Below are 27,156 nucleotides of genomic sequence, written 5' to 3'. Positions count from 1 at the left end.
GGTTCAGATGCGTGACTGAGGGTAAACTGTCTACTACGTTTTTGTAACTATAATTCTATCTGGACTTGGATTGCCTTCACACTTAAGATACATACAATATGAATGTATGTACAAGGACCTTGTCATGTCACACCTTCCATTGAAAAAAATTGCTTTCCTCCCTGTTTAGCACTGTTGTTCTCTGCTTAACATCGAACAAACATGGTTGGCATCATTCCTAGGGTTTGCTCACTACCAGTAAATGTGATAACAGGAACTGGTGGGAAATCATTATGTGCCATTGCTCTACTTTTGAGATTAGACATGTCTGGAATTAGAGGGGAAGGTGCCACTAAGGAAAACAGATGGGTTGTTCAGGACTCCAAAATAATTACTGGCCTCCTGAAAAAGCATCACAAACAAAGGCTTCTGCTGGGAGACTTTTCAGGCACCCAGTACAAGTCTAAGGCTTGTAATACTCTGGCCAAGGCTGTATACAGTGTGACTGGCATTCCACGCAGTGAAGAAGGTACAGTTGAGTACACTTACCATAAATGTAGATGTTCAAGTGTATTCACTGTTGCAGTCAACACATTTGGGTTATCTGCTTGAAGTAGCCCTCAATCAGCCTGATTATCAAGGTCTTGGGTCCTGCGACGGTTGCTTTCTCATCTTCCATGAGGTCAGGTTGTCTAAGGTATAAAGCATGCAGCCAACACCATTACATCAGTTTTTCTGATGCCCCATAATGGAAAGCAATTATATACAAGGTTACACCCCAACAAAAAAGCAAATACACCAAAAAGCTTAAAGCATAGAAAACAAGAATAGAGATATAGTCAATAGAAGTCAGGGGGCTGGAGGGAGAGTAACCGGGACTGCAACAGTGAATACACTCGAACATCTAAATTTATTGTAAGTGTACGTGTACACAACTGTACTATGTTCTTCATGTTTCACTGTTGCAGTCATCACATTTGGGTAGATTCCCAAAGCTAAGGATGGGAGAAGGAAATTAGATAGCATTAAAACCAGCTATTAAGCCCTGCAAGACTGCAGTGGCAAAGCCAGCTCTGGATTTAGAAAAAAAAATGGCAAGTGGTAATGCTTGGTGAAGGTATGTACAGAACTTCAGGTAGCAGCTTCTAGGATGTCCCTGGCAGGGACACCTCTGAGAAAGGCTGTAGAACTAGATGCAGCCCTGGTTGAAGGTGGTCTTATCCCCTGTGGGGTAGGTTTTCCATGGTGCTTATAGCAGAAATTAATGCAGTGGCCTATCCGCTTTGAAATGGCCTTCCCCTCTGCCCTTGCAGCAAAAGCAACCAGCAGCGGTTCAGATTTCCTGAGAGGTTTAAGTCCTGTCCAAGTAAAATCTAAGTTGCCTGTGCACGTCCAAGGAGTGCAGTATTTGTTCCCCTTTGTTCTGTGGATTAGAAAAGAAGGTTGGCAAATGAATGGACTGATTAAGGGCCACACTGGATACCACCTTGGGCATGGAGGAGGGATTGGTCCTGAGGAACACCATGTCCGCATGAAAGATGATGAAGGGCTCCACTGCCATGAGGGTCTGTAATTCAGACACTCTTCTTGCTGAAGTCACGGCTAGAAGGAAGGCTGTTTTCCAAGAAAGGAATTTCAACTCTGCACTTGCAGCTGGCTCAAAGGGAGGTAGAGTGAGCTTTTCCAATACAAAGTTAAGGTCCCAGGCTGCAGTAGGGGCTCTCCTGGGTGGTCTTAAGTTTTTGGCCCCTCTGAGGAACTGCTTCAGCAGTGGATGAGAGAAGAGGGATGGTTCTGTATTGAGCTGAAATGGCTGAGGCATAAATTTTGATGGATGAAAAAGAAAGGCCCTTGTGAAGCATATCAGTTAAGTATTGAAGAATCTGAGGTAAATTGGGCGCTGCTGTGCCCAACCCCTGAGTTTGGTTTCGGGAATGGAATCTTTTCCATTTTTCAGCATAGGATTTTCTAATACTAGGCCTCCTTGCCTCCAGAATGACATCCATCACTTGCTTACTGAGGGGTGGTAACAAACAGATCAGGTAATTAGCCAGGCTGCCAGGTTTAGGGTTTGAAGCTGTGGGTGCAGAATCTGGCCCTCCTGCTGGGACAGCAGGGCAGGGCTCTGAGGCAGGTGCCATAGTGCCAGCAGTAACACACTGAGCAAGAGGGGTTACCAGTGTTGGCGTGGCCAGTCTGGTGCAATCAGTATTGTCCTTGGTTTGTCCTGTTTTATCTTTAGTAGTACCTTGGAGAGGAGAAGGGGGAAGGCATAAACGGATAGGTTTTTCCTGGTGAAGGACAAGGCATCCACTTTCCAAGCTTGTTTGTGGGGAGTCCTTGTGCAGAATTTGTCCAAATGGTAGTTCTGGGGGGAGGCAAACAGGTCCATCTCTGGGCTCCACCATTTGTTTCTGAACATGTTGAATATATTTGGTTCCAGTTTCCACTCGTGTGGGTCCATGAGATTTCTGCTTAGGTCGTCTTCCAGTATATTTAGCTTTCCTGGCAGGAATTGAGCCTGTAAGTGCACTTGGTAGCTCAAGGCTGTGTTCCACAGAGCCATGGCTAGTCTGCAGATAGGGTAAGAGTGGGTTCATCCCTGCTTGTTTATGTACCACATAACAGTGGTGTTGTCCGTCTTTACCAATAATTGTCCTGGAAGAATGTGGTCCTTGAAGGCTATCAGAGCATTCTGTACAGGTAACATTTCCTTTTGATTGATATGCAGGTGCATTTGAGATGGGTTTCATTTGCCCTGAATGTACTTCCCTGCCAAGTGAGCCCCCCATGCATAGTCTGATGCGTCTGTTATTAGGGTTTGGGTGACAGGGGGTAGAGTGAATGGCAGCCCCTGGTTTTGGTGGCAGGCCTCTGCCCACCAAAGGAAGTCTCTCTGTAGACAAGGTATGACAGGAATCATTGATTCTAGATCCTGAGAATGTTAACATCATAGGCGTTTTAGATACCATTGTAGTTTCCTCATATGCAGTCTTGCATATGGAATTAGTAGAATGCAACAGGCCATTAACCCCAGGGCTTGCAGTATTTTCCTTGCAGATAGCTGGGTCTCTGTGGCCAGTAGTTTGAAGTAGGCCGTTAAATGAACTTGTTTCTCTGGAGTGAGGTAGGCCATCTGGGAAGCTGTATTAAAGCTTGTTCCCAGGAATACAATTTGTTGGCAGGGTACAAGATGTGATTTCTTTTCGTTTATGGTGTACACCAGAGAAGTTAGCAATTTCTTTACAAATGCTAGATGATTTAATAGTATGTCCTGGCTTTCTGCCTGAATTAGACAATGGTCCAGGTATGGGTATATTTGAATATTTCCTTGCCTGCAAAATGCAGTGACCACAGCCAGGCACTTGGTGAATACCCTGGGCGCAAGTAGATGAGTCAAAGGGCAGTGCAGAGAACTGATAGTGCATGCAGCCGGCTTTGAAGCGTAGGTATCTTCTGCAAGATTTCCTTATTGGGATGTGCAGGTAGGCTTCCTTTAAATCCAGTGTTGCTAACCAGGCATCGTTGCCTAGCATAGGAAGCAGCTGATGAAGAGTTAGCATCTTGAATTTTGGGATTACCAAATATGTGTTTAGGATAGACAGGTTTAGAATAGGACGCCAAGAATTGTCTTTTCTGTGTACCAGGAACAAGTCTTGAGTAGAAACCTTCTCCCCATTCTTCTTCTGGGACAGGTTAATAGCCCGGATGCTTAAAAGATACAGAACTTGCTTTTGAGCCTCTGCACACTGATTTGGGGGTAGATCTGGCCAACCATTTGGGGTCGGTAAGGAGTGGAAGTGAAATCTGTATCCTTGGGAAACTATATTTAAAACCCATTTGTCCTGGGTAATGAGTTCCCAATTTTTTGCCTGCAGGGCAATCTTTCCCCCTAAAGGAACATTAAGTTGTGCAGGGCTTGGAAGGTTTAAAGTTAAGTCATTGAGACAGTTTACCATAGGGGAGTCTTACTACTCCCTGCTTTGGAAGTGGGAGCCCCCCACTGCTTAGTCCTGCGAGTACCTTGGGATTGCAGCCTGGGTTTTCTGCTGGTTTTGGGTTTGGACTAAGAAGGCCTGGGAGTGGCAGGAAAGGACCAATTCTTAGAGGGGCAATGCCTACTAAATCTGAGAGGCTGTACTTGCAGGAAATCATTAACAGTTTGCATAGATTTAGCTTTTTACTCCATCTTTTTAAGTACTTCTTCTGCTTTGTTGCCAAACAGGCGGTCTTGGTTTAAGAGATCACCCAGCAATTTAGCTTTAACATGATCTGGTAAAGTTTGCTCCTTAAGCCAAGCATGCCTTCTAAGTACAGACCCAAGTGACAGCAGCCCTGCAAGATGCCTCTAATGAATCAAAACCACATTGCAAAGTATGTTTTCCAACTTGTTCAGCAGAATGCATTAAATCCTGTAAATCTTTATTTTCAGCACAGCCAGGAATCAACATCATTTTCTGTTTAAGCAATCCAATAATATGCTGCTGATACTTTAACATATGGAACTGGCAGTTGAAGGCCCTAATGGCCAAGGTTGCAGAAGTGTATACCTTCTTACCCCATCTATCCAGCGCCCTGGAATCTCTATCAGAGGGGGTAGGATTTTTGGTAGCGGTAGCCCTTAATGCCCTTGGGTCCCTGTGAAATGATCTCAGGATCCGCAATAGGAGTTTTAAAGAGGAACTTTTGAGAGTCAGGAACCCTGCAATACCTATCAGGTTTTCTGGGAGCAGGAGGGGCCAGGCTAGATTCCGAGAAGGCATCATCAACAATGTCCAGTACAGGAGGGATAGCTAAAGGCCTGTGTTGGGGCAGGAGTAAAAAATCCGTAAGTTTCTTTTTGGAGTCAGAGTAATCCTGGCTTTCCCGGCGAAAATGCTCCCTAAGAGTATGCAAGGTTTCACCAAAAGAGAAATCCTCTGGAGGGGAAGCAGAGGGAATGGAATCCTCTGCATCAGAATCCTCATAGGTAGATAAGGATAAATCCTGGTCATCAGAGTAAACAGAAATTTCAGAGTCCTGATCAGAAGAATCAGAAGGAAAAATCAATCCTAGGTCTCTTAGATGGGGAAGGATGGCTTCCCCTGATTAGAGTAATAAGGTCTTCAGCCATTCTTATCATTTGTTTTTCAGGCATAGAGGAGGCCTGACCATGCGGTCTGGGCGTCGGTTTTCTAAGCATGGATCAAGTTTTAGGCCTTGAAGAAGAAGATGGCGTCGGTTTAATATGCAAGTCAGTAGGCCTGAAGACACCCTCAGAAGCCGATGCCTGCACAGCGGCTCCAGACACATCCAAGGTAGAGACATTCACAGGTTTCACAGTCGAAGAAATATCTCGCGGCATACCGGACTCCAAATGGGTCTCAGTAGAGGCCTGCGAATCTGAAGTAGCGGGTATCAGGGGCCGCGAAAGCACCTCACAGACTACGGGCGAACTGTTGACTAGCTTAGGAGAAGCGTCGTCAAAAGCTTTGGACCTATGCTGTCTGTCTCTGTCTTTATCTTTGAGATTTTTCGGAATATCGGCAGTTGGGTGGTTTACCGAAGCCATTTCTGGATAACTGAACAGAGTACCAAAATATTTAGAAGCGTAAATAAACAGATGACGAATAGTTCAAGGTTTGAATAAGGCACAAAACCGACAGCGAGGTACGTCATGGTCTGGGCCTAAGCAAGGAATGCAGTACGAATTAAAATCTTTATGAGGTATTTGCTTTCCACAACAAATACAATTGTTAACTTTTACTGACATCTGTTTAGAGCAAGAAAAAGGTTCCCCCAACAGGGTACTTAGCTTAGTTGAAGACTTCGGTTCTGAAACTCGAAAACAAAAATTTCAGGAGGCGGCCAACCGGCACTTACGAACTGCTTCTGCTTTGGGCACCGCACGGCAAGAAAGACTGATGTAATGGTGTCAGCTGCATGCTTTATACCCCTGACGACCTGACATCATGGAAGATGAGACAGCAACTGACGCAGGACCCAAGACTTTGATAATCAGGCCGACTGAGGGCTACTGCAAGCAGATAACCCAAATGTGATGACTGCAACAGTGAAACACGAAGAACATCAGTGTAGGCACCATTTTTACGACCTTAAAAGCAGCAAGAAGGATATGCTCAACCAGTAGCTGCATGAGTTTCAAACCAGCAACATCCCACAGTTGTGTAAATATGCTAAGAAGGGCACCTGTCTGACAAAGAAAATATTGCCCTATACATAGCTGTCTAATTCACACACGTGTCTTCTTGACGCACTTGATTTGGTCCATATGGCTATACATGACTGTGTTGTTGTCACCCCTCTTTGTGGAGGTGAAAGTCCAAATTCAGCTAATATTCTGTACATATTACATTACTGAAGAAACTGATAGCTATGCCTCTTTCCTACCTCCTTTCTGCACATTCATATATTACCTTCCCTTTGTACTTCCCCCTGCTCGACCCCCATTTCACCACTTTCCCATCTACTCCATTTTAACACCTATAATCTCTTCAAAAAATAGAATCACACACAGCAAACCTAAATACCAAGAAAATCAATGGAGCCCTTCACTTTTTGGCCTCTATGTTTGAGCAAAGTTTGGCATCACGCACCAAATGCCAAGCAACATTGAAAGGCTCTTTTCCTAGTGCACTTACTTCAGGACAATGCCACTTAACACATACTGCACTATATCAAAATACAGTAAAACATGGTGAAGACAGAGTAAATTAACATTGCATTCCTATATCAATATCTATTTAAAAGTATTGCATACACTTAGATTTAAACCCTATATCTAGGCTCAAAAAGGAATACGTCAATTCATTTACATCTGCTGCCACAGTCAGCCAATCAGCAAGTGTGTTTCATGCACTCAATACTACCTGTCAGAATTTCAGCAATGAAGCTCGGGTTTGTGCGCTGCTTAACTACATGCAACCAGGGAAAGCAGTAGAAATGTGCATCTCGCATGCACAGACTCGCTGCTCACTGTTGCACTATGCAAAGTAAATAACAGCATGCATTACTTTTGTTTACTGTCCATTTAGTCTTCATGCCATGAAACTATATGTGGAAACAAAAAAATGAAGGCCCTAAGAAAATGTCACATATTTACAATACAGCCATGTGTTACCTCCACCCATGCACTGCAACCTTGGTCTCTCAGTACTTGCTCGCAAATGTATCAACTATACTACATACATTAATAACAAACGTGTTATATTCCATGCACATCTTTAGAATGACAATACACTTTCAGATTTGTAAATACTTGTAGTAATGTGGACACCTGTTTGCATACCTGCACACTGGAAGTCAACCACCACATATACTACACACTGCACACTCATAGGTTCATAGGTAAGTACTAGGATATCTGCCTGAGGGCATCTGTAAGCCTAGCCAGAATGTGTTGGCTTTCGCCACCACCTTAGATTAGTTCCCTGTGCCTCTGTCCAACAGAGCCATAAGTTCCATGTGCCTCTGTCCAGCAGAGCCACTGCAGTGATACCCAGGGTAAATTTTCTGTTTCCCATCCACTCGTCAAGATTTCTCTTGAAGAGTGTTAGTGAAGGGATCTGCCTAATTTAGATTGGAATCCTGTTCCAAAGCATGGGGAGTCTCTTGGACAGGAATATATCCCTCCAGCATGTCCTATTTATCATTGTGGTGAGGTTTAGATACCTAGAATGTGTGGCTCTCGGGGATCTGTTTTTTTTAGGTGGAGCATGTCCATCAATTCTGGGTTGGACATGGCCTTGTATGTCAGGCAGAGATCACTTCTGAGTAAGCGGCATGCAACTGAGTATAGCTGGAGTTTCTTCAGTCGGGCTGCATAGGGCATCTGTTTGAGGCCAGTAATCCTCTTGGTGAGGTACTTCTGTGGTCTTTTCAGCTGTTGCAGGTGTCTTGAAAGTTTCATCCCAAATGGTTCACTGTACTCTATTATGGGTATGATGAGTAGAAGGGAACAATGACCTCTTTTTTCTAGATGTGAACCCTTTTGTGATTAGGTGGGCCACATAGAAGGATACCACCTTGGCAGTATGATTGTCAAAGGAGAGATTACCATCTACTTTAAGTCTGGTAACATGTAAAAACTGAAATAGCACGACAGCTGAACATGCCTAAACATCCATTTCATGCAGGCCTTCCAATATCTTCTCTGCAACATCCAGTGCTGATGTTATCCACTATAAGTTGTCCTGCAGCCTTGTATAGTCAGACTTGTGCCATGGCGCTTGCTTAAAGTACTGTGTTCTCCAGTCTTTTTAGTTAGGTAACAGTTCTGTTCTCCCTGTTGTCAACTGAGGTGCATGTGTTTCTGCACTTGCTTGACATTAGAGACAGCATTTTACACCAGCATGTGGGACACTGCTATTACCATTTACTCCTCACCAGACAGATGTGCAGTATTCCCATTAGGGTACGGTCAATGACTGGCCTGTACGCCAGACACAGATCACCACATCCTATAAGATACAGATTACAATGAAAGGGCTTTCAGTGTATCCACATACATCATGGTATGGCTTGTAGGACCTGTATTTTCTTGGGGAGAAATCACGGGCCTTTTCTTCTGTATGGACACCAGTAATATCCTTGCTGTGTGCAACAGACAGGTATGAGTTGTTAATGCTACAACCATGTCTTTTACATCTGTTATGTGTCTTGAAAGAGGTCATCAAGTGCATGCATGATGAGTACAATCATCCTGTGGAACATGACTGGGCCAAGGCACTTAACACAAATCCACACTGAAATATTCAATCAACACTGTTAGATGTGGCCACAAACACCTACATCACCAAGTGGGTAAAGCACTGGATCATATAAGTGGCATCTAAATAAAATTAAATGTGTGAAGTGACGTACATATCGGGTCCAGTGATCAGGTTTGTACATCAGGGCGGTCTGCTAGGCCCTTTCCTGTCCTTTATTTACGTCACAGACATCAAGAATGACATGCACATATTGTGTCCAAACTGCTGTCTGGAGGACTACAGACTGTGGGCAACCGTCTACTCCAACTGTCATACTGGTAGAACACTGACAGTATCAACACACAACAAAGATGGCTGCCACACCCATGATAACACATGAGATGAAACAAAAACATGGGGGGGATTGTTACATTATGAACACAAACCCACAACCCAAGGATAATGTAGATATCACACCCTACAATCACACCAATTATATGTGACCTGTGTAATGGGGAAGATGGTATGCGAACGTCCATCAGCATGTGGCCACATTGGTGAGTACTACTAGTGGTATTATTGTGATACTTTCCATGATTGTGCGTGCTTCATTTACTGTTGTCCATAGGCCTGCAACTGTGTCCCACTTGTCGGAGACATCTGCTGCCATTACACTCATATTCAGGCAAATCAGTTTGCCCAACTTCACAATATGCACCCAACCACAATTGTATACAACATCGCAGATAGATGTCCTTTCCACTGTTTGTGTTAGAATGCTTAACTTACAAAGACATCTTCTCTATTGTTATGTCACCTTGTCTGACAGTCACATAATACACAGTTATACTGTGATGTCCATACTGTACCATGTTGATATGTGATTAGTGTTCCTTCTACAACTGTATTCCATTTGCATACCCTCTTCTGCTGTACATTACGATGTTTCACCTGTCCTCTTTCCCTGTGTTCATTCCTACAATCCATCTGTGTGTCCCTATGCAATACACACACTTCTCCTGTTTATTTTAAAGGAGAATCTCACCCACAGACTCAAAAAGCATGTTTATTTCATCATGGTTTGGTGTTTCCTACATTTTAACACCATTCTGACTATTTACAGGTTTTTGAATATTTTTATACATAATTTATGAGTGTGACCGCATGGGGTCTGGTATCCTGAAGTAATTCTAATAATTGTTTAGTCTGCCTCTGGATATCCCACAATGCAGTGCTTGTCTGTTAAAAAAAAATCACACAGGCCTTTTTCTTCCTAAAGCTCCTGTCACTGCATTGATTTTTCATGCATACACTGCTGTCTTTCAGTCAGTTAGTTTTAATTAACATTTCATGCCGTTCAATGACTACTTAAACGCAAACAGTGCAAATGCCACAGAACAGACTTTCAAAGGGCGTTTTACTGCTGCTTCAGTTTAGCATGGCTAAACTGCAGTCTTTTGTGAAGCCTGACTTGTACTACTCTGACTAATCTCCCATCCCCCTTCACACCTAACTTCTCTAGCTGTCAGTGCTAAAGGTAATTTGAGCTGTTACCTGCTGTGATTGACAGCTCACAGCAGGAGACTTGACTCATGTACTGTTTCCTTGTTCTAGTGTTTACTTTCTGTATGGGTAGGGTAAGGACCAGAGAGCTGTGAAATCACAGCATGGGTGGGTTTTTAGGACAGTAGTGGTGATGTCAGTTTGGGGAGAGAAATAGCCAGAAAACTACCTGTATTCAGTGGCCTTGATAACATCAGTGAATTGGAGACTGCAGCAAGCTTTTCCAGGGCGGGACAAAAGTTTTTTGAAAGTGAAACCAACACAGTACAGTAAGGTACTGCTCTAGTGGAGAGAATCAGTCAATTTAAAATATTTTAAATATTGTATTGTTGTTTATTCATTGCAGGGACATTAAATAGGGAGAAAAAAAGTCAAAGGTAAATTTATTCTCAATCAGAACTACACAGCAGTGTAGATGAACGAAATTACACAGCTTCATTCTCAATGCAGGAAACAGATAGACTGAAAAAAATTAATAAAATATCACAGTAAAAATGTAATAAGTAGCAATTAGTAAGTAAAGAAGGACAGCAGTGACCCACACCCATCCCAGAACAGGGGACAAGGAAGACAAAAAATACGAAGGTAATATTGTCAAAGTAAAACTGAAGCAATAGCAGCATATCTATGATTAGGGTGAATTATTGCACAGTTTGTATATTGCACTTCACAGTCCTTCAGTGTGTAGATGAGCTAACTTAGTATTGCACATACATAAAATAAGCCCCTTGATAGGCTAGTTATGTAACAGATGTCATGGTTCGTTTTTCCCAAGAATTCAACAATCTAATGGAGACTGGAAAGAAAAAAGAAGTTATGTACTCACCATAATGTTCCATCAGAGTAGTACTACTTCATTTGTCTTCAACATGTGGGTATCAGATCAGTAACCGATCCAAGCCGGCAAATACATAAGCACCTGCTCAGAGCTCCAAGCTCCTCCCCCTACCCATAATACACCACTACCTTCCAACCCTCAGATCAAGTTTGCAGCACTCTACACTAAACAGCCCGATCCAAAACACCTTACACACACAAAATGCCAGCTATGAGCGCTGTCCATACGGTAAGGCCAGGGGGAAGGCGGGAGGGATGGTTGAAGACAAATGATATAGAACTACTCTGATGGAACATTATGGTGAGTACATAACTTCTTTTATCTGAAGTACTTTACTTCATTTAATCTTCAACCTGTGGGACAGAGTCCCCAACTACTAAACTCCTGGGTGGCCCTCATGGAAGGATATTCCGGAGCACTGCGGAACCAAAGGATGCTCTCCTTTGAGAAATCAAATCCAATTTAAAGTGAGAAATAAAGGTATGAGATGAGGACCAAGTAGCCGCAGAACAAATGTCATCTAAGGATACTCGACCAAAAAGCTGCAGACGTAGCCATGGACCTTGTCGAGTGAGCTCTAACCTGACCCGCAGGAGACAAACCTTTATCCTTGTAGATCTGAAGGATACATAGAGAGATCCGCCTGGCAATGGTCACCTTGAAAATCGGTTTACCCAAACAAGGTTTAGAAAAGGACACAAACAACTGTTCAGATTTAAGAAAAGTTTAGGTCCTGTGCAAATAGAACTGTAACTGTCTATGAACATCCAACAAATGCAATTTGTACTAAATTTTGTTTGTAAAATTTGGAAAGAAAACAGGTAAATTGATAGTTTGATTGATATTAACCTCAGATGCTACTTTTGGGAGAAAAGAAGGATTGGTGCAAAGAGAAACCCTGTCCTTATGGAAAATCATGTAGAAACCCTGTTCTTATGGAAAATCATGTATGGGGCCTTGATAGACAACGCCTGAAGTTTTGAAACCCTCCTAGCCGAAGTGATAGCGACTCCGAAGGCTGTATTCCAAGACAAAAACTTGAGATCTGCGGTTGCTGCAGGCTCAAATGGAGGAGCAACCAACGCTTGTGCTAACAGGTGTAGTTGCATGGCTGAGGCCGTGTGCCAAAGGGTCATGGCGAGCCTGCACAGAGGATAAGAGTGAGTCCCACCCTGCTTGTTGATATACCACATCACTGTGGTGTTGCCTGTTTTGATCACTAGAGGCCCCAGGGAGAGCAGGGGTCTGAAAGCTGCCAGGGCATGCTTAACAGCTAACATCTCTTTTTGGTTGATGTGCAGATGTATTTGATTTGGGGTCCATTGGCCCTGAATGCACCTGCCGTCCAGGTGTGCGCCCCAGGCATAGTCTGATGCATCTGTGGTGAGGGTCTGGGTGGCATGGGGTTGTGAGAGTGGACCCTGGTTGTGGTAGCATGCTGCTGCCCACCAAAGAAAATCTTTCCTTAGACAAGGTATCATTGGTATAAGAGTTTACTGGTCTTGAGAGTGCAGACACCAAAGGCTTTTTAGGTACCATTGTAGTTTCCTCATATGCAGTCTGGCACACAGAATGAGTAGAATGCAAGAAGCCATGAACCCTAGAGCTTGCAGGAGTTTCCTTGCAGATAACTGGGTCTTGGTGGCAAGTTGAGAGAAGTAGGCTGTCAGGTAGGATTGTTTTTCTGGAGTAAGGAATGCCATCTGGGATGCTGTGTCCAGGCTTGCTCCCAGCAATAAAATGTTCTGACTGGGGACTAGTTTAGATTTCTTTTCTTTGTGTGGGGACTAGTTTTGATTTCTTTTCATTGACAGTATATCCCAGGGAGGTCAGTAGGTCCTTTACAAAGTTCAGGTGCTGAGGCAGCTTTTCCTGACTGCCTGAATCAGGCAGTCGTCTAAGTATGGGTAAATCTGAATATTTCTTTGTCTGCAAAAAAGCAATGGCAGGAGCCAGACATTTTGTGAAAACTCTGGGAGCAGTAGATAAGCCAAAGGGAAGTGCAGAGAACTGAAAGTGCAGTGATCCTGCCCTGAAACATAGGTATTTCCTGCTTGATTTCCTGATTAGGATGTGTAGGTAGGCCTCTTTTAGGTCTAGGGTGGCTAACCAAGAATCCTTGGAAAGCATACGTAGAATCTGCTAGAGGGTGAGCATTCTGAATTTTGGTATCACCAGAAAGGTGTTTAGAATGGATAGGTTAAGGATGGGGCACCATGTGTCCTCTTTTCTGGGTACCAGGAAGCGTCTGGAGTAGAAACTTTAGCCTATCTGTTCTGCAGGAACATGCTCTATTGCCCTCATGGAGAGCAGGGAAAGGACTTGTTTTTTGGCCTCTGCCCACTGGCTTGGGGGAAGATCTGGGAACCCTTTTGAGGTTGACATAGTGTGGAAATAAAATCTGTATCCCTGGGACACTATGTTGAGGACCCAGCGGTCGTTGGCAATGGTGGCCCAGTTGCTTGCATGGAAGGAGAGCTTTCCTCCTAGAGGCAAGAGCAGGTGGGTACAGGGAGAGGGTGGAAGTGAAAAATTCATTGCGAGTTCTTACCATAAAGGGGTGGCTTTGCACTCCCTGGTTTTGAAGAGGAGGAACTCCATTGCTTAGATCTCTGCATTCCCTGGGGCTGTTGTCTGGGGCGCCTGCTTTCCCTGGGTCTGGGCTGAGCTGACCTGGAGGGAGCAGGAAAGGACCAGTGCTTGGAGAGGCAATGCCTGCTGAACCTCAGTGGCTGGGCCTGTAAGAAGTCTTTAACTGTCTGCATAGATTTAGCTTTTTGTTCCATCTTTTTTAAGACCTCTTCTGCCTTGGTGCCAAATAAGTTGTCTTTGTGCAAGGGTGCTTCCAACAATTTGGATTTGATATGGGCTGGAGAGGGCTATTCCTTAAGACAAGCATGCATTCTAAGGACAGAATCAGTGACTGCTGCCCTGCAAGACGCTTCTAGGGCATCAAAACCACATTGTAAGATGTGCTTAGTTACTTGACTTGCAGAATGCATTAACTCTTGCAACTCTATTTTCTGCACAAGCAGGGAAAGAAGATATATTTTGTTTGAGGCGTTCCATGGTATGTTGCTGATATTTCAGCATATGGAACTGACAATTTAATGCTCTAACAGCAAGAGTAGCAGAGGTGTATACTTTTTACCCCATCTGTCTAATGTTCGGGAATCCCTATCTAAGGGGTTGGGATTCTTAGCTGAAGTTGCTCTGATTCCTTTAAGCCCTTGAGAGATGACCTCGGGGTCGGCAGTAGGATTTTTGAAAAGAAATTTGGGAGAATCAGGGACTCTATAGTACCTGTCAGGTTTCCTGGGAGCAGTAGGGAGGGGTGTCAGGGGTCAGACTGGATTTCATAAAAACATCATCCACAATATCCAGGACAGGAGGAATGGCCAGAGGTCTATGCGGTGGAAGATCTAACAATTCCCGGAGTCTCTTTTTTGACTGAGGATAGTCCTGACATTCCCATTGGAAATGCTCCCTTAAAGTTTGTAGGGTTTCCCCAAAGGAAAAGTCCTTGGGTGGACATGCTGAAGGGATGGATTCCTCTACATCAGAATCCTCAGAGAGGGCTTGCATATCTTCGTATTCAGATGCATCAGAGTCATTGGACTCCTGTTCAGATAAAACTACTGGGGACAAGTCTCTTTCTTTTGGAAGGGGTAGCCTGGCTTCCCCTGATAAGCATTATAAGGTCTTCTGCCATTTTAAGTATTTGAGACAGAGGCAAGGAAGCAGGTGCCTGAGCTTGGGTCATCATTTTTTGGGTGTGGTCAGTACCCTGGGCCTTAGAAACTCGGTTGTTTTCGAAAGAACCATAGATGCAAAATAAGTCTTCGGTCTGTGTAGAGCATCGATAATGTGAAGTACTTCCTCGGAAGTTGGTGCCTGCTCAGCGGCTCCAGACCCATCCAAGGTAGAGACATCCACAGGATCCTTAGTCGAAGAGTCTTGTGGCATATCGGACTCCGAAAGGGTCTCGGTAGCGGCCTGCAAATCCAAAGAAGCGGGCACATCAGGGGATGCGAAAGCTCCTCAATGAGGACTGAAGAACTGACAACTAGCTTAACAGAAGTGTCGTCGGCAGTCTTAGACCTGTGGGGTCTGTCTCTGTCTTTATCCTTATGTTTTTTCGGAAGATATGTTGCTAGATGGCTTACCGAAGCCATATCGGAATTTGAGGGCTGAGAGCGAAACTATCTAGCTACAATAAGGGCCCAACGACTTACAGTTCTGACGTAGAAAAAAGCACAAAAGCGACAGCGAGGGATGTCATGGTCTGGGCCTAAACAAGTGACGCAGTAAGAATGAAAGTTTCTGTGTGGTATTTGCTTTCCACAGGCGCGACAATGGTTAACTTTTTCTGACATCAGTTAGAGCAAGAAAAAAGGATCCCCAATGGGGTACTTAGCTTTAGAAGACTTCAACTTCAATTCGGAAATGAAAACCTAAGGTAGCAGCTGACCGGCACTTGTGCAAACTGCTTCTGCTTCGGGCTCCTTGGCAAGAAAGACTGATGTAATGGCGCTGGCTGTCTGACTTTATACCACTGATGACCTGATGTCAGTCCTGGAGCGACGGCAACCAACGCAGAAATACTAAGCCTCTGGTATTCGGGCCAACTGACGGCTACCCCTGGCAGGATAACCCAAATGTGATGACTGCAACAGTGAAACACGAAGAACATCTACAAGACAGCCAGTCACTGAGACTTATACTAGGACCTAGCAACAGATGCCAGGAACTTATTTGAAAATCTACTATGACAGTTACTCACACAACTGTGATAAGCTCATTTTAAGGATCAGTACAAAAATGCAGTATACTATAATACATAGGAAAAGTACCAAAGCAATACTTGTCCTGCTCTTAGGCCAAATATCTAGTCTATAATGTTTGGAGAAAGTATACACATATGAATAAAGCCATTCCTTCACAAATGCTGTGCGCGCGCACACACACACACACACACACACACACACACACACACACACACACACACACACACAGACATTAAGAAAAGAGTTGTGGGTTCTGCTGCCTTAGTACAATGAAGGTTTACTGCAGGCCCCAAGAGCTTCTTTGTAGGCGTCATATCAAAATTAATAGAATAAAGTTAGCTAGTCATTTGAAGAGAGTCTGGGCAGGCAACTGGTCTATTCAGTTTCTATGGCGTGTATGTAGGCGGCAGACTTGGTCCATTACATGTCATTGTTTCTGACAACATAATTCCTCAGATGCATGTGGACATGCAGGAAGTAAAAGATCCTTTTACCTTTATTTGGAGAATTAGTGAAAAAAGGGTCGGAAGTTAGAAACTGCTTAAAAGATTGTTTCAAGAACACTTCTATCATAAAGGAGAGGTTACTCCAAAGGCATACAATGTCCTCAGAGAACACCATCATAAAGGAAACGTTACTCCAAAGGCATACAATGACCTCAGAGAACACCATCATACAGGAAAGGTTACTCCAACGGCTTACAATCACCTCAGAGAACATCATAAAGGAAACGTTACTCCAAAGGCATACCATGACCTCAGAGAACACCATCATAAAGGAGAGGTTACTCCAAAGGCTTTACCTTGAACTTAAGAGAAAAGTCCTGAATGCAGAGCAGATCTGTGAGCTCCAGATCTAGTGGTGGTGTATAACTCAGTGTCCAAGATCTTGCTTCTTCTAACCACAGAACTTTAGGAGTAGAAGACGAAAACAAAGAGTCAATGGACCTCTTTTTTTAGTTCCATATCACTGGTCTTGGAAGCCATCCTCAGCTTAACTGTGTCTGGATCTAGCAGGAGGAGATCCTTAACATTCAATTTTTTTCTTCTCTACCCCAAATATTGGGCAGAACCCAGCACAAATCTCACACAGCTGATGGACAAATGCTACACTCCTAAACAGACAACACACACAACGTGTGGGAATCTTGTGGTGGTATACTGTGAGAACATTTTATTGCAACTTGAACCAACAGATGAATAATTGGAAATTCATCCTGATCTGGCTCCTGTGTCTGTGATAGGCACAGGCAGTCAGTAAATCACTGCTATAAATCAAATTTATGGGTCACATTTGGGTTGCAGAGCTAGGCTTTTAAGGATCCTAGTGGTTGTTAGCCTAGTAAACGCCTATGAACCTATCAACATTAAGTGCAATGTTTAAAACTAGTCTGTTTCTCCATGACTAAACACTTTACAGAATCCCAGTGAACTAAACCCGCCTTATCTACAATAAACAATACAAAGTATTTATATACCACAAAGTAGTAACTTATCAAAGTCCTATATGGAAAAGAGCACTACAGGACAGAGAGAAAACAGCAGAAAACCAAGGGTCCTGAGAGGAAGAGAATGAACTATAATACCTTTAGCACTATAAGGAACTCTAATAACTAACAAACACTATCTAAAGAATGTTGAAGGTACCAAAAACAGTTATAACCAAAAAAAGAGGTGGAGCACTTGGCTTCCAACAATCACACTTCCAGTCACAAAGGTGACAAACGAGATTTGAGGTAATCAGGTTGAGCAAAAATTATGGGAAGAGAAATTCTTAAAGGAAGTCGAGACTGGAGCACTAGAACTGTCAGGTCGGACCCAACAAAAAGCTTGAGGATCCATGTGTTGGATCAGATCCATTTGTTGGATCACATGGACTGAATGTAAAGGATGTTTCAACTTCAGAACTATTCTGAAAATTTGTTCCTGTAAAGGATGAAACAGATGCTGACATTTTTATAGAATAAACTGACTTACACACACACATACAAAGAAGCAACTTTTACTGAAATATGAAATATAAACAGAACATCTCAAAGGCAGCCTTCCATTGATAACAGGAAGGTCAAGGATGATGAAATCACCACACAACTGCTGATTCACTGTCAGAGGAGCCCAATTTGATGTGAGTGATGTTCAAAACATGAATAATGACCTTACTGCCTCAATCTAAAAGAATCTATGGAATATGATAAAGAAAATAATTATATACTTCACCTGCATATTGTTAAAGCTTTCTCTACGTTTCCATCATCTAAAGCTTTCAGAGCCAGTTCTCTCCCCATCTCTTCTTCTTTGAAGTCCAAAAGACCCGCTAATTTATAAAGCCTGGACTCTGAGGAATACTCCTTTGTACTCTTACAAGGTGGGCAGTCTTTAAAAGCTGAACTATTTTCAAATGTTGACGGTACGTTAATACAATCATAGGCACTGATATGTTCTTCAAGCAGCTGGTCAAGTGCCAAATGGTCATAATACTCCTCCAGGGAGAGAAATATATCAAACTGTTCCTAAACATAAGCAGAAATACAAGTTAAAAAGTCTACAAGTCAGCCAATTATTCTAAAACTATTAAAAATATCCAGTTTTCTTTTAATGCTGAAGCAACACACTGAATACACATACCTAACAAATAATTAATAAACAGTGTAAAATTCAATGTATGCATAAGAAAAGGGTCATTAGAAGACATTCTCACACCATCAGCTAACGCTCACAGCGGTGTCAGTGGCATTTGGTGCAGAAGGTCATAAATTCTATTTCTACAGCAGGTGGAATGACTGCCGACAGTACAGTGCAGTATATGGGCGGCTGCCCTTCTGAATGTGATGCCCTTCGGATGAGATGCTAAACCAAAGCCCTGTATGCTTGAGTTGCTGGTAGCTTAGGTGGATACAGAAGTTCCCATTGCACCTATAATCAAAGTAGGGGAAATTCCCTGATACCCTGCCAAATTTCTTCTAAACATATAAATACCAAATTGCATCTCCCCCTGAAAACAAGCTACAAGCACAGTGAGACTAACACAGCCAATAAAAGATAGATAGATAAATAAGTAAATATATAAAGTTAATAATATTAAGACGACTATACCTGTTGAGTTCTACAGCTGGCTTATTTTCACCAGTGTCAGCTTTATTGTTTCCAAAGTTCACATGCTCACACAGTTAGATGTAGACCCATGAGGGGAGACACTGTCGCATAAAATAGTGATTGCATAAGCAAGCTCATCACCTGTTTCATCCAGTATGCCCTCTACCCACCTGTGCAGTCTCCTTCAAATCAAGAAATATCAATATTTTTGTCTCTGTTGTAGCCAAGTGTTACATTACTATACACTTACCTACCTTGCACAGAAGACATCAGCAGAAAGTAGCTGGAAAGACTGCCAACCATCAATGGGATGGACAGAAGGTATCTCTGACCCATGAAAGACAGTCTTACAGAACGGACAGAAAATACCTTTAATCCATCAAGTAGTCTTCTCTATAGATCAACTGACATAGAAAAAATGTATTGTAATCGACTGACTCCTGTGATAAAAATAATAAGCTAACTTGCAATCAAACTACCATCCCCACTATCACTCCTCACCAGTAAACTACTGAAACCAAGCAGCATCCACTCCTCTTGGGTGGAAAAACAAACATCACAGTTAACAAACTTTACTTATACAATGTAATATCAACATCTAGTCTTACCTTTACCTCAAAAGCTTCCCTCTCCATCTATAACATCCCACTTGAAATTATCCATAATGACTGTACTAGTAAAAGAGCTGGAAGTGTAGCCATTAAACATTCAGAATCTTAACCCTGTCAATGCATACCACATTAATACCGGTGTTGAAATTCTAGATACTACATTTAAAACTAAATCACAAAAATTAGTATTTACAGTAACTGTATATAAATCTTAGAGTAAACAAAAAGGGAGTTACCAGGTATTGGCCCCGAGGCCCTTACAAGCCTAGCCAATAATTTAGTTCATGATCTGACAAATCAGCACCCAATCCCCTGCCCAGCAGGGACACAGGTGGAATCCCAAGGGGTGTATTTTCTGTTCCCCATCCAGTTATCCAGGCTGTGCTTAAATATGGATAATGAGGTACTTCGCATGACATGGAGAGGGAATCTATTCTGCAGAAGGGGGAGACTCTGGGTCACAAATTTGTCCCACCAACAAGTCCTACTGACGTCACAGACTAGGTTGAGGGAGAGCATCTGGGTTACTAGAGTGGAGCTTGACTTGCGGATATGCAGCAGTCCCATCAAGGTGGGGTCTGAGATTGCTTTGTATGGCAGAAAGAGGTCACCTCTAAGGAGTCTGTATGAGACTGAGTAGAGGGACAGGGCTTATAGCCTATCTGTGTAGGGTAGATGTTTGAGGCCCTGAATTCTCCTGGTGAGGAACCTCTGTGGTCTCTCCAGCTACTGCATGTGCTTTGTGAGGTACATGCCAAAAGGGGGACTGTACTCAATAATGGATCTTATAAGGGAAGAATACAGGGATGTTATGACCTCCCTGTCCCTGGATGAGATACCCTTACTAATGAGGTGGGCCACGTAGAAAGCTTTCCGTACAATGGAGGCAACATGGTGGTCAAAAGACAGTTTGATAGCAACCTCAGTACACAAGTCCCTCACGACTGATTGCGTGCTTAGGACTTCGTTATTAATGTGAACATTTGTGGGGACGTCACTCTCCCCAAAGGGGATGATGATGCGTTTCTTGACATTCAGTTTGAGGCCATCTTCCTGGCAGCAGTCATTTGTCTGGGTGAGACCCTCTTGCAGGATGTCCACTTCACTAAGGGTATTGATGACCGTGCCCAGCTTGCAGTCATCTGCAAAGTTGGTCAGCCATAGCCCAATGGTTTTCGCCTGCATCTCAAAAAAGTATATCCCTAACAACAGACACCCCAAGACCGATTCCTGTGGTACACCACTAGTTACATGTCTACTGCTTGAGGGGACTTCTCCTGTTTTGACTACGTGGGTTCTATCAGTGAGGCAGTTTGCTACTCATCTGGCAACATATGGATGGATGCCTACTTGAGAAAGTTCATCTATTATGCCCGAGTGGGAATATTATCAAAGGCTTTGGTCAAGATAGGCAGTGTGCACAGTCTTCCCCTAGTCCATGGCTTTGGTGACTGCCTCAAAGGTCAAGACAGGCAGTGTGCACAGTCTTCCCCTAGTCCATGGCTTTGGTGACTGCCTCAAAGAAGTCGACCAAATTTAGCAGGCATGACTTCCCCTTGAAGCCAAACTGTGTGGGATCGAGTGTTTGGAGGTTGCCAATGTCCTTGTTAATGAGGTCTATGATAATTCACTCAATGGCCTTGCAGATTAGGCTAGTTAGGATGATGGGTCTATAATTTCCTGGAGTAGTAGGCACTCCATCTTTGTGCAAAGGATGACAGTGACTGTCTTCCACTCAGCTGAGTGGCTTCTAAAGACACATTTGGATAACTACAAATATTTTACTTGAAACAATAATCCTAGACGACCTTAACATTGATGGGCCCAAGTTGACTCTGGAAACTATTCACCCTATCAATCTATGCAAATTAACACAGCCAATAACCTAGTGGAAAAGAACGCATTTTGGACTGGATACCAACAAAATTTCCCACGTAGGTATTATGCCCAGCACCATTACTGATTATAACCCAGTCTTTGCTATACGGACACACAACAAAATATACAGAAAATCCAATACAACACGGTCATAATTACAATCAAATTCAGTATGGAAACCTTATTTATCCTTCAACACATCAACTCAGAAGCATTAAAAATACATCCCTACATGAAGCAGTAACTCACTTCAGCAAAACCTTCCTCTCCATAATAAACTCCATAGCACCTCAACACGGAGGGATAGTAATTCCTATTCTGCACATGGCTTACGCCAGATATAAACAAACTAATGCAGAACAGAGACAAAACATGGAACCTGACTAAGAACACCATCCTAAAGACTACAGCAGTCTACAAGAAAACAAAAGTAAAACTCCAAAGCAGTTTTAGCCAACACTCAAACTTACACAGCCTGGCAGAATTCATAACATTGGCCTTTCACAAATCAAACTGAGCATGCATACTTAAATCTCTTCACATAAATGCTGTTAGCTCCCTTAACCCATTCCCTCCAACGGAGCTCTGGAAGTTTGAGCTGTAACTTCCAACAGGCGGAGCCTAAACTGTTTCAAAGAATCAAATTCTATTCTTACATTTCAAACAAATGTTCATATGTCTGGAACCATAGGGTTTACTAAAAAAGTGTAAATGGGTAAATCTTCAACAAGAAATATTTTTATAATGTAGTATTCTTTAGGTTCAAGGTCTTAAACTGGATTTTATAAGTCACACTAAGCTTACTATATATTTTGTAGACATCTTACAATATCTCAGCAACCACTCAAGTTACACACATACTGTCAAAAGCATTTTGTTCATCAAAATGACAGCTTTCACGAGGCTAACAAGCTCTGACTGTGATACTTGTTTGTCAAGGTGGACTTTCCAGCAATCAAAGGGAAATAAATATAACATAAAAGAACCCACACCAACCAATCAGGCTTCAAAAGGCAAGTACAATTCCAATTAGTAAAACAATAATAATTGAAGGAGCCGAAGGACAACACCAAGACCAGGAAGAAGGCTGAAGAAAGGCAGATAAACTAAGGCGGTCAGATTCGAGGGTTGTGGATAAGGATCCTACCAAGGGTACAAATGTCAATCCGAAACAGTCAAGAGAAATGTGCGTGCATAGTAAGCTAAAAATGATGGAGGCCGTCTTCCTAACAGGAGTGGACTAGAATACAACCATGAAGAAGTTGGAACACAGAAAGGCAGAACTGCCACACTGGTGAAGCAAAGACACTTCCACCAACCAGAGAGGAAAGGTCATGGAAAAGGTCACTAGTCTGCCCCTTGCACATTCCAAGACAAAAAGGGAGAAAAACAGTTCCCAGATGTGCCAATGCAGATCCTGACAAGTAATGCTCAATATTCCTCCTTAATCTGAGCAATCCCAGAAGAAAATGCGATTAAGGGCCTACAATGAAATAAAACACTCTGCAGAACAAAAAGGGAAGAAAGGAGAAGCACCTAATTTTCTTTTGTAATCTGAAATCCAAGCAAACAAATAAATACTATGGGTAAGATGAAAACAGAAGTCAAAGAACACCACTGAAATGGATCATCAGACTAAAAATATTAGAATGGCATTGTTGTCCCAGGAGTTCAGGGCTGGTCCACAAAGGGGAAGATTCTCCTGGAAGGAATGGGATACACTCCTCCTCAAGAGGTATGCCTGACAAGTCGGTGCTAAAATGTGATCCTCCCTTTCCCAGAGAGTAAACAGCAGTAACCATCCAGGAGCCTAGAATGTAAGACAGCATCAGCAACTGTAAACAGTCATGCCAGTGACCATAATCGATGACCACGAAGGTACTAAGTAGTATTACAGCCTAGTGAAAACCCAAACTACTGACCTATGGGAAACATCACCATTCTCACAGCCTCCGTTGCCAGGTAACACTGAATTCTATAATATCTTTGGAACCAGAACTATAGCCTGTAGTGGAAACAGCATAACCCCTCTCAGCCAAGGAAAGGAAATTAAAACCCCACCTTCTCAAACGAACATCTAGATGCTATAAAAAAAAGCATCATTACTTAAACCTCACCTTAATAAAACCATAAAAATATCACTAACCAATACACTAGATACAGACAACACAGTAAAAGCTGGGACAGCTTCATGTGCTCATGGCATTTAGCACACTTGTCACATTATACCTATAACACAACCTGCTCTACACGACATTCATACAAAACAGTAACAGCTGAGACAACTTCATGTGCTCATGGCATTATCACACTTGTCACATTATACCCTATACCACAACCTGCTCTACACTACATACATACAACACAGTGACAGCTTCATGTGCTCATGGCATTTAGCACACTTGTCACAATACACCTTATACCACAACCTGCTATACACTACATATAAACAACACAGTAACAGCTGAGATAGCTTCATGTGCTCATGACATTTAGCACACTTGTCACATCATACCCTATACCACAACCTGCTGTACATAACATACGTACAACACAGTAACAGCTGAGACAGCATCATGTGCTCATAGCATTTAGCACACTTGTCACATTACACTCTATACCACAACCTGCTGTACACTACATAAGTCAAACACAGTAACAGCTGAGGCAGGTTCATGTGCTCATGGCATTTACGACAACCTGCTCTACACTACATACATACAACACAGTAAAAGCTGAGATAGCCTCATGTGCTCATGGCATTTAGCACACTTGTCACATCATACCCTATACCACAATCTTCTCTACACTAGATACATACAATACAGTAACAGCTGAGAAAGCTTCATGTGCTCATGGCACTTAGCACACTTGTCACATCATCCCCTATACCACAACCTGCTGTACACTACATAAGTACAACACCGTAACACCTGAGACAGCTTCATGTGCTCATGGCATTTAGCACATTTGTCACATCATACCCTATACCACAACCTGCTGTACACTACATACGTACAACACAGTAACAGCTGAGACAGCTTCATGCGCTTATGGCATTTAGCACACTTGTAACATCATACCCTACACCATAATCTGCTCTACACTAGACACATACAACACAGTAACAGCTGAAGGATAAATAAGATAAAAACAGACGCCGCTGAGCAAAACAATGGAGGATAACAGTCACATAAGAGTCACAAGTAACTCCTAGATCCAATGGCCAATGAAGTAAATAATCCAAGTGCAGGCGAAATATGTAAAAAAAGCAGGTTTATTTATAAAAAGAGGTGAGCGCTTTCGCATTAGCTTCTTCAGACCTAAACAACTAAACCATCTATTAACACTAGTTTAAAAAGCCAAAATGGCGCCAAAATCCTGTCCATTACTTAAAGACACATAGCTCATTAAAAAATATCATATAAAAAATATCATATAAAAGTGCCTATACACCACTGTAAAACGGAACAGCATTTCGAAATAAAACTATTCATGTTCATATCCATCATTGAAATAAATAACTAAAGAGTGTGTGTGACAAAGGGGGGGGGGTTTGTCACAACTTTCAAAACATTCATAGAACATCTATACAAATATAAAGGTTCAAAGAGACCTTAATGGCCACAATGTAAAAAACTTTTTATAGCCTCTTAACATCTTTTGGACAACAACCTCCTTGATTTCAGCAATGGGCGTAGGGGAACCCTTCCATTGAGACCTGGGGTGATGTCAGCCCTAAACTTAATAATCCAATGGATTTCCCTGGTCTCTGTATAATTGCTGATGTCCCCTCTTCTGTATGTACTTGAGATCTGTTCCAAGATCCTAAACTTGAATTGGTGCTCTTTACCTTTTTCATTAGTATGTTTAGACAGTGCATTGTGTGTAGTGCCCTTCCTCGTATGGTACACATGCTCACGAATCCTATCCCTTAATGTCCTATTGGTCTTGCCTACATAGTAGGCTGGACAGACTGTGCAGCAGGCTAGATAGACTACATCTCTGGACATGCAATTGCCTCTAATCCTGATGTGGTAAATGCCCGAGCCATACGGATATTGAAAGACAGGGTCAGTTTCTATGTACGAGCAAAAATTGCACTTATCACATGTGGTCATGTAGGGACCCAACAAAACAGGGGGATCATTATGAACCCTGGGGTAACAGAGCAAACTTTTTAAATTCTTTTTGTTACGGTAGACGAATCTAGGTCGAGTACCTGTAAGACTCTTAATAGTCGGGTCCACTGATAAAACATGCCAATGCTTGGAGAAAATATCTTTAAGTGTACCAACATCCCTGGTGTAAAAAATGGGAAAGGCAATTCCATTATCCATGTGTGATCTGCCGTCATTGCTGTTCAAGCCATTCCCTGCCTCTCCTGTGTATATTTCAACAGCACCATCTGAAAAATATGGTTTCGCTCTATCTGTCCTCAGATGTTCAATGTCCGCCATCCCTCTAGAGATGTCTAGGTGGTCATATCCATGTTCCATTAACTTGCTGCTAAGATCTCCTAATTCACTTGCCAGGTGACAGTCTAGGGGTGTATACCTGGACATCCGCATAGATTGTCCCTTCACTATATTCTTGTATACATATCCAGGATGCATGCTCGAACGATGCAGCAGTGTGTTCCTATAACAGGTCTTGCGGTAAACACCCGTATTGACTATCCCACAAGGTAGTTTATCAACAAAGACATCTAGAAATGGGATGGTGGTCTTCGACCAATCCATAGTAAACTTCAGAAAGGTGACAGAAGTGTTGATCTGTGTAAAAAAGGATTCTAACTGTGTTGAAGTGCCACTCCATACAAGGAAGAGATCATCCACAAAACGCCTATAGAATGGTACAAAGCCCTGAAACAGACTATTCTGAAACAAAAAACTATGTTCCCACTCTGCCATCACCAAGTTGGCGTAGCTATTGGCACAGGAGGTGCCCATAGCTACGCCATCCCTCTGCAAGAAGATCTTTTCATGAAAACAAAAAAGATTGGACTCTAAGATAATGGCCAACAACATAAGAATCAGGTCAACATCATACTTCAAAGAAAAATTGGTTCTCCTCAAATAGGCACCTACCATTGCTCTACCTTCCTCATTGGGTATGACCGTGAATAAGGACTGAACGTCCATGGTGACCCATATGAGGTCTTCAATACCAGGACAGGTATTGATATACTGATAGAAGTCCAACAGAAACTGTCTGGTATCCTTAAGAATGAACCCATTGGCATCAACCAATGGTCTGAGTTGTGCCTCGACAAAAAGTGACAAGGGTTCTGTTGACCACCCTCTACCTGCAACTATGGGTCTAAGAGGTGGACGTAGTGGATTCTTATGGATCTTGGGGAGACCCTGGATGGTGGGTAGTAGGGGATGGACCACATTAAAAAACTCATACAGGGAAGTATCAATAACGTCATTGTCAAAGAGTCCAAATATTGTGGAACGTATGTTCTCAATGATGTTGTCTACCCTATCATTGGTAATGGGAACATAAAATCTATCATCAGCCAACATTAGTAGCATGTCATTATTATACCTATCCACGTCAAAAACTACAATACCACCTCCTTTATCTGCGGGTCGGATGATAATCTCCCTGTTGTTACGTAGGGAGTCCAAAGCCCTGCATTAGGACTCGTTTTCAACTTGTCCAGTCACGTTTTCACGTTTTGACTGAACATGAGTTACAAGTCCTCTCCAA

At 42.7% G+C, this 27,156-nt stretch overlaps 1 protein-coding gene across 1 annotated transcript in view; it reads right to left on the bottom strand.

Annotated features, from left to right (window-relative positions):
* Positions 1–27,156, bottom strand: part of KNTC1 (kinetochore associated 1) — a 3,090,908-nt gene that overhangs the window by 1,620,146 nt on the left and 1,443,606 nt on the right. The window contains exon 34 of the mRNA XM_044068909.1: positions 18,074–18,366. Coding sequence (XP_043924844.1) covers positions 18,074–18,366 — 293 coding nt within the window. The remainder of the gene's footprint in view (positions 1–18,073; positions 18,367–27,156) is intronic.

The sequence above is a fragment of the Protopterus annectens genome, chromosome 4.part0 (assembly GCF_019279795.1).
Source record: "Protopterus annectens isolate FY-2018-M chromosome 4.part0, PAN1.0, whole genome shotgun sequence".
NCBI lineage: Eukaryota > Metazoa > Chordata > Ceratodontiformes > Protopteridae > Protopterus > Protopterus annectens.
This window is presented reverse-complemented; position numbering and strand designations above follow the sequence as displayed.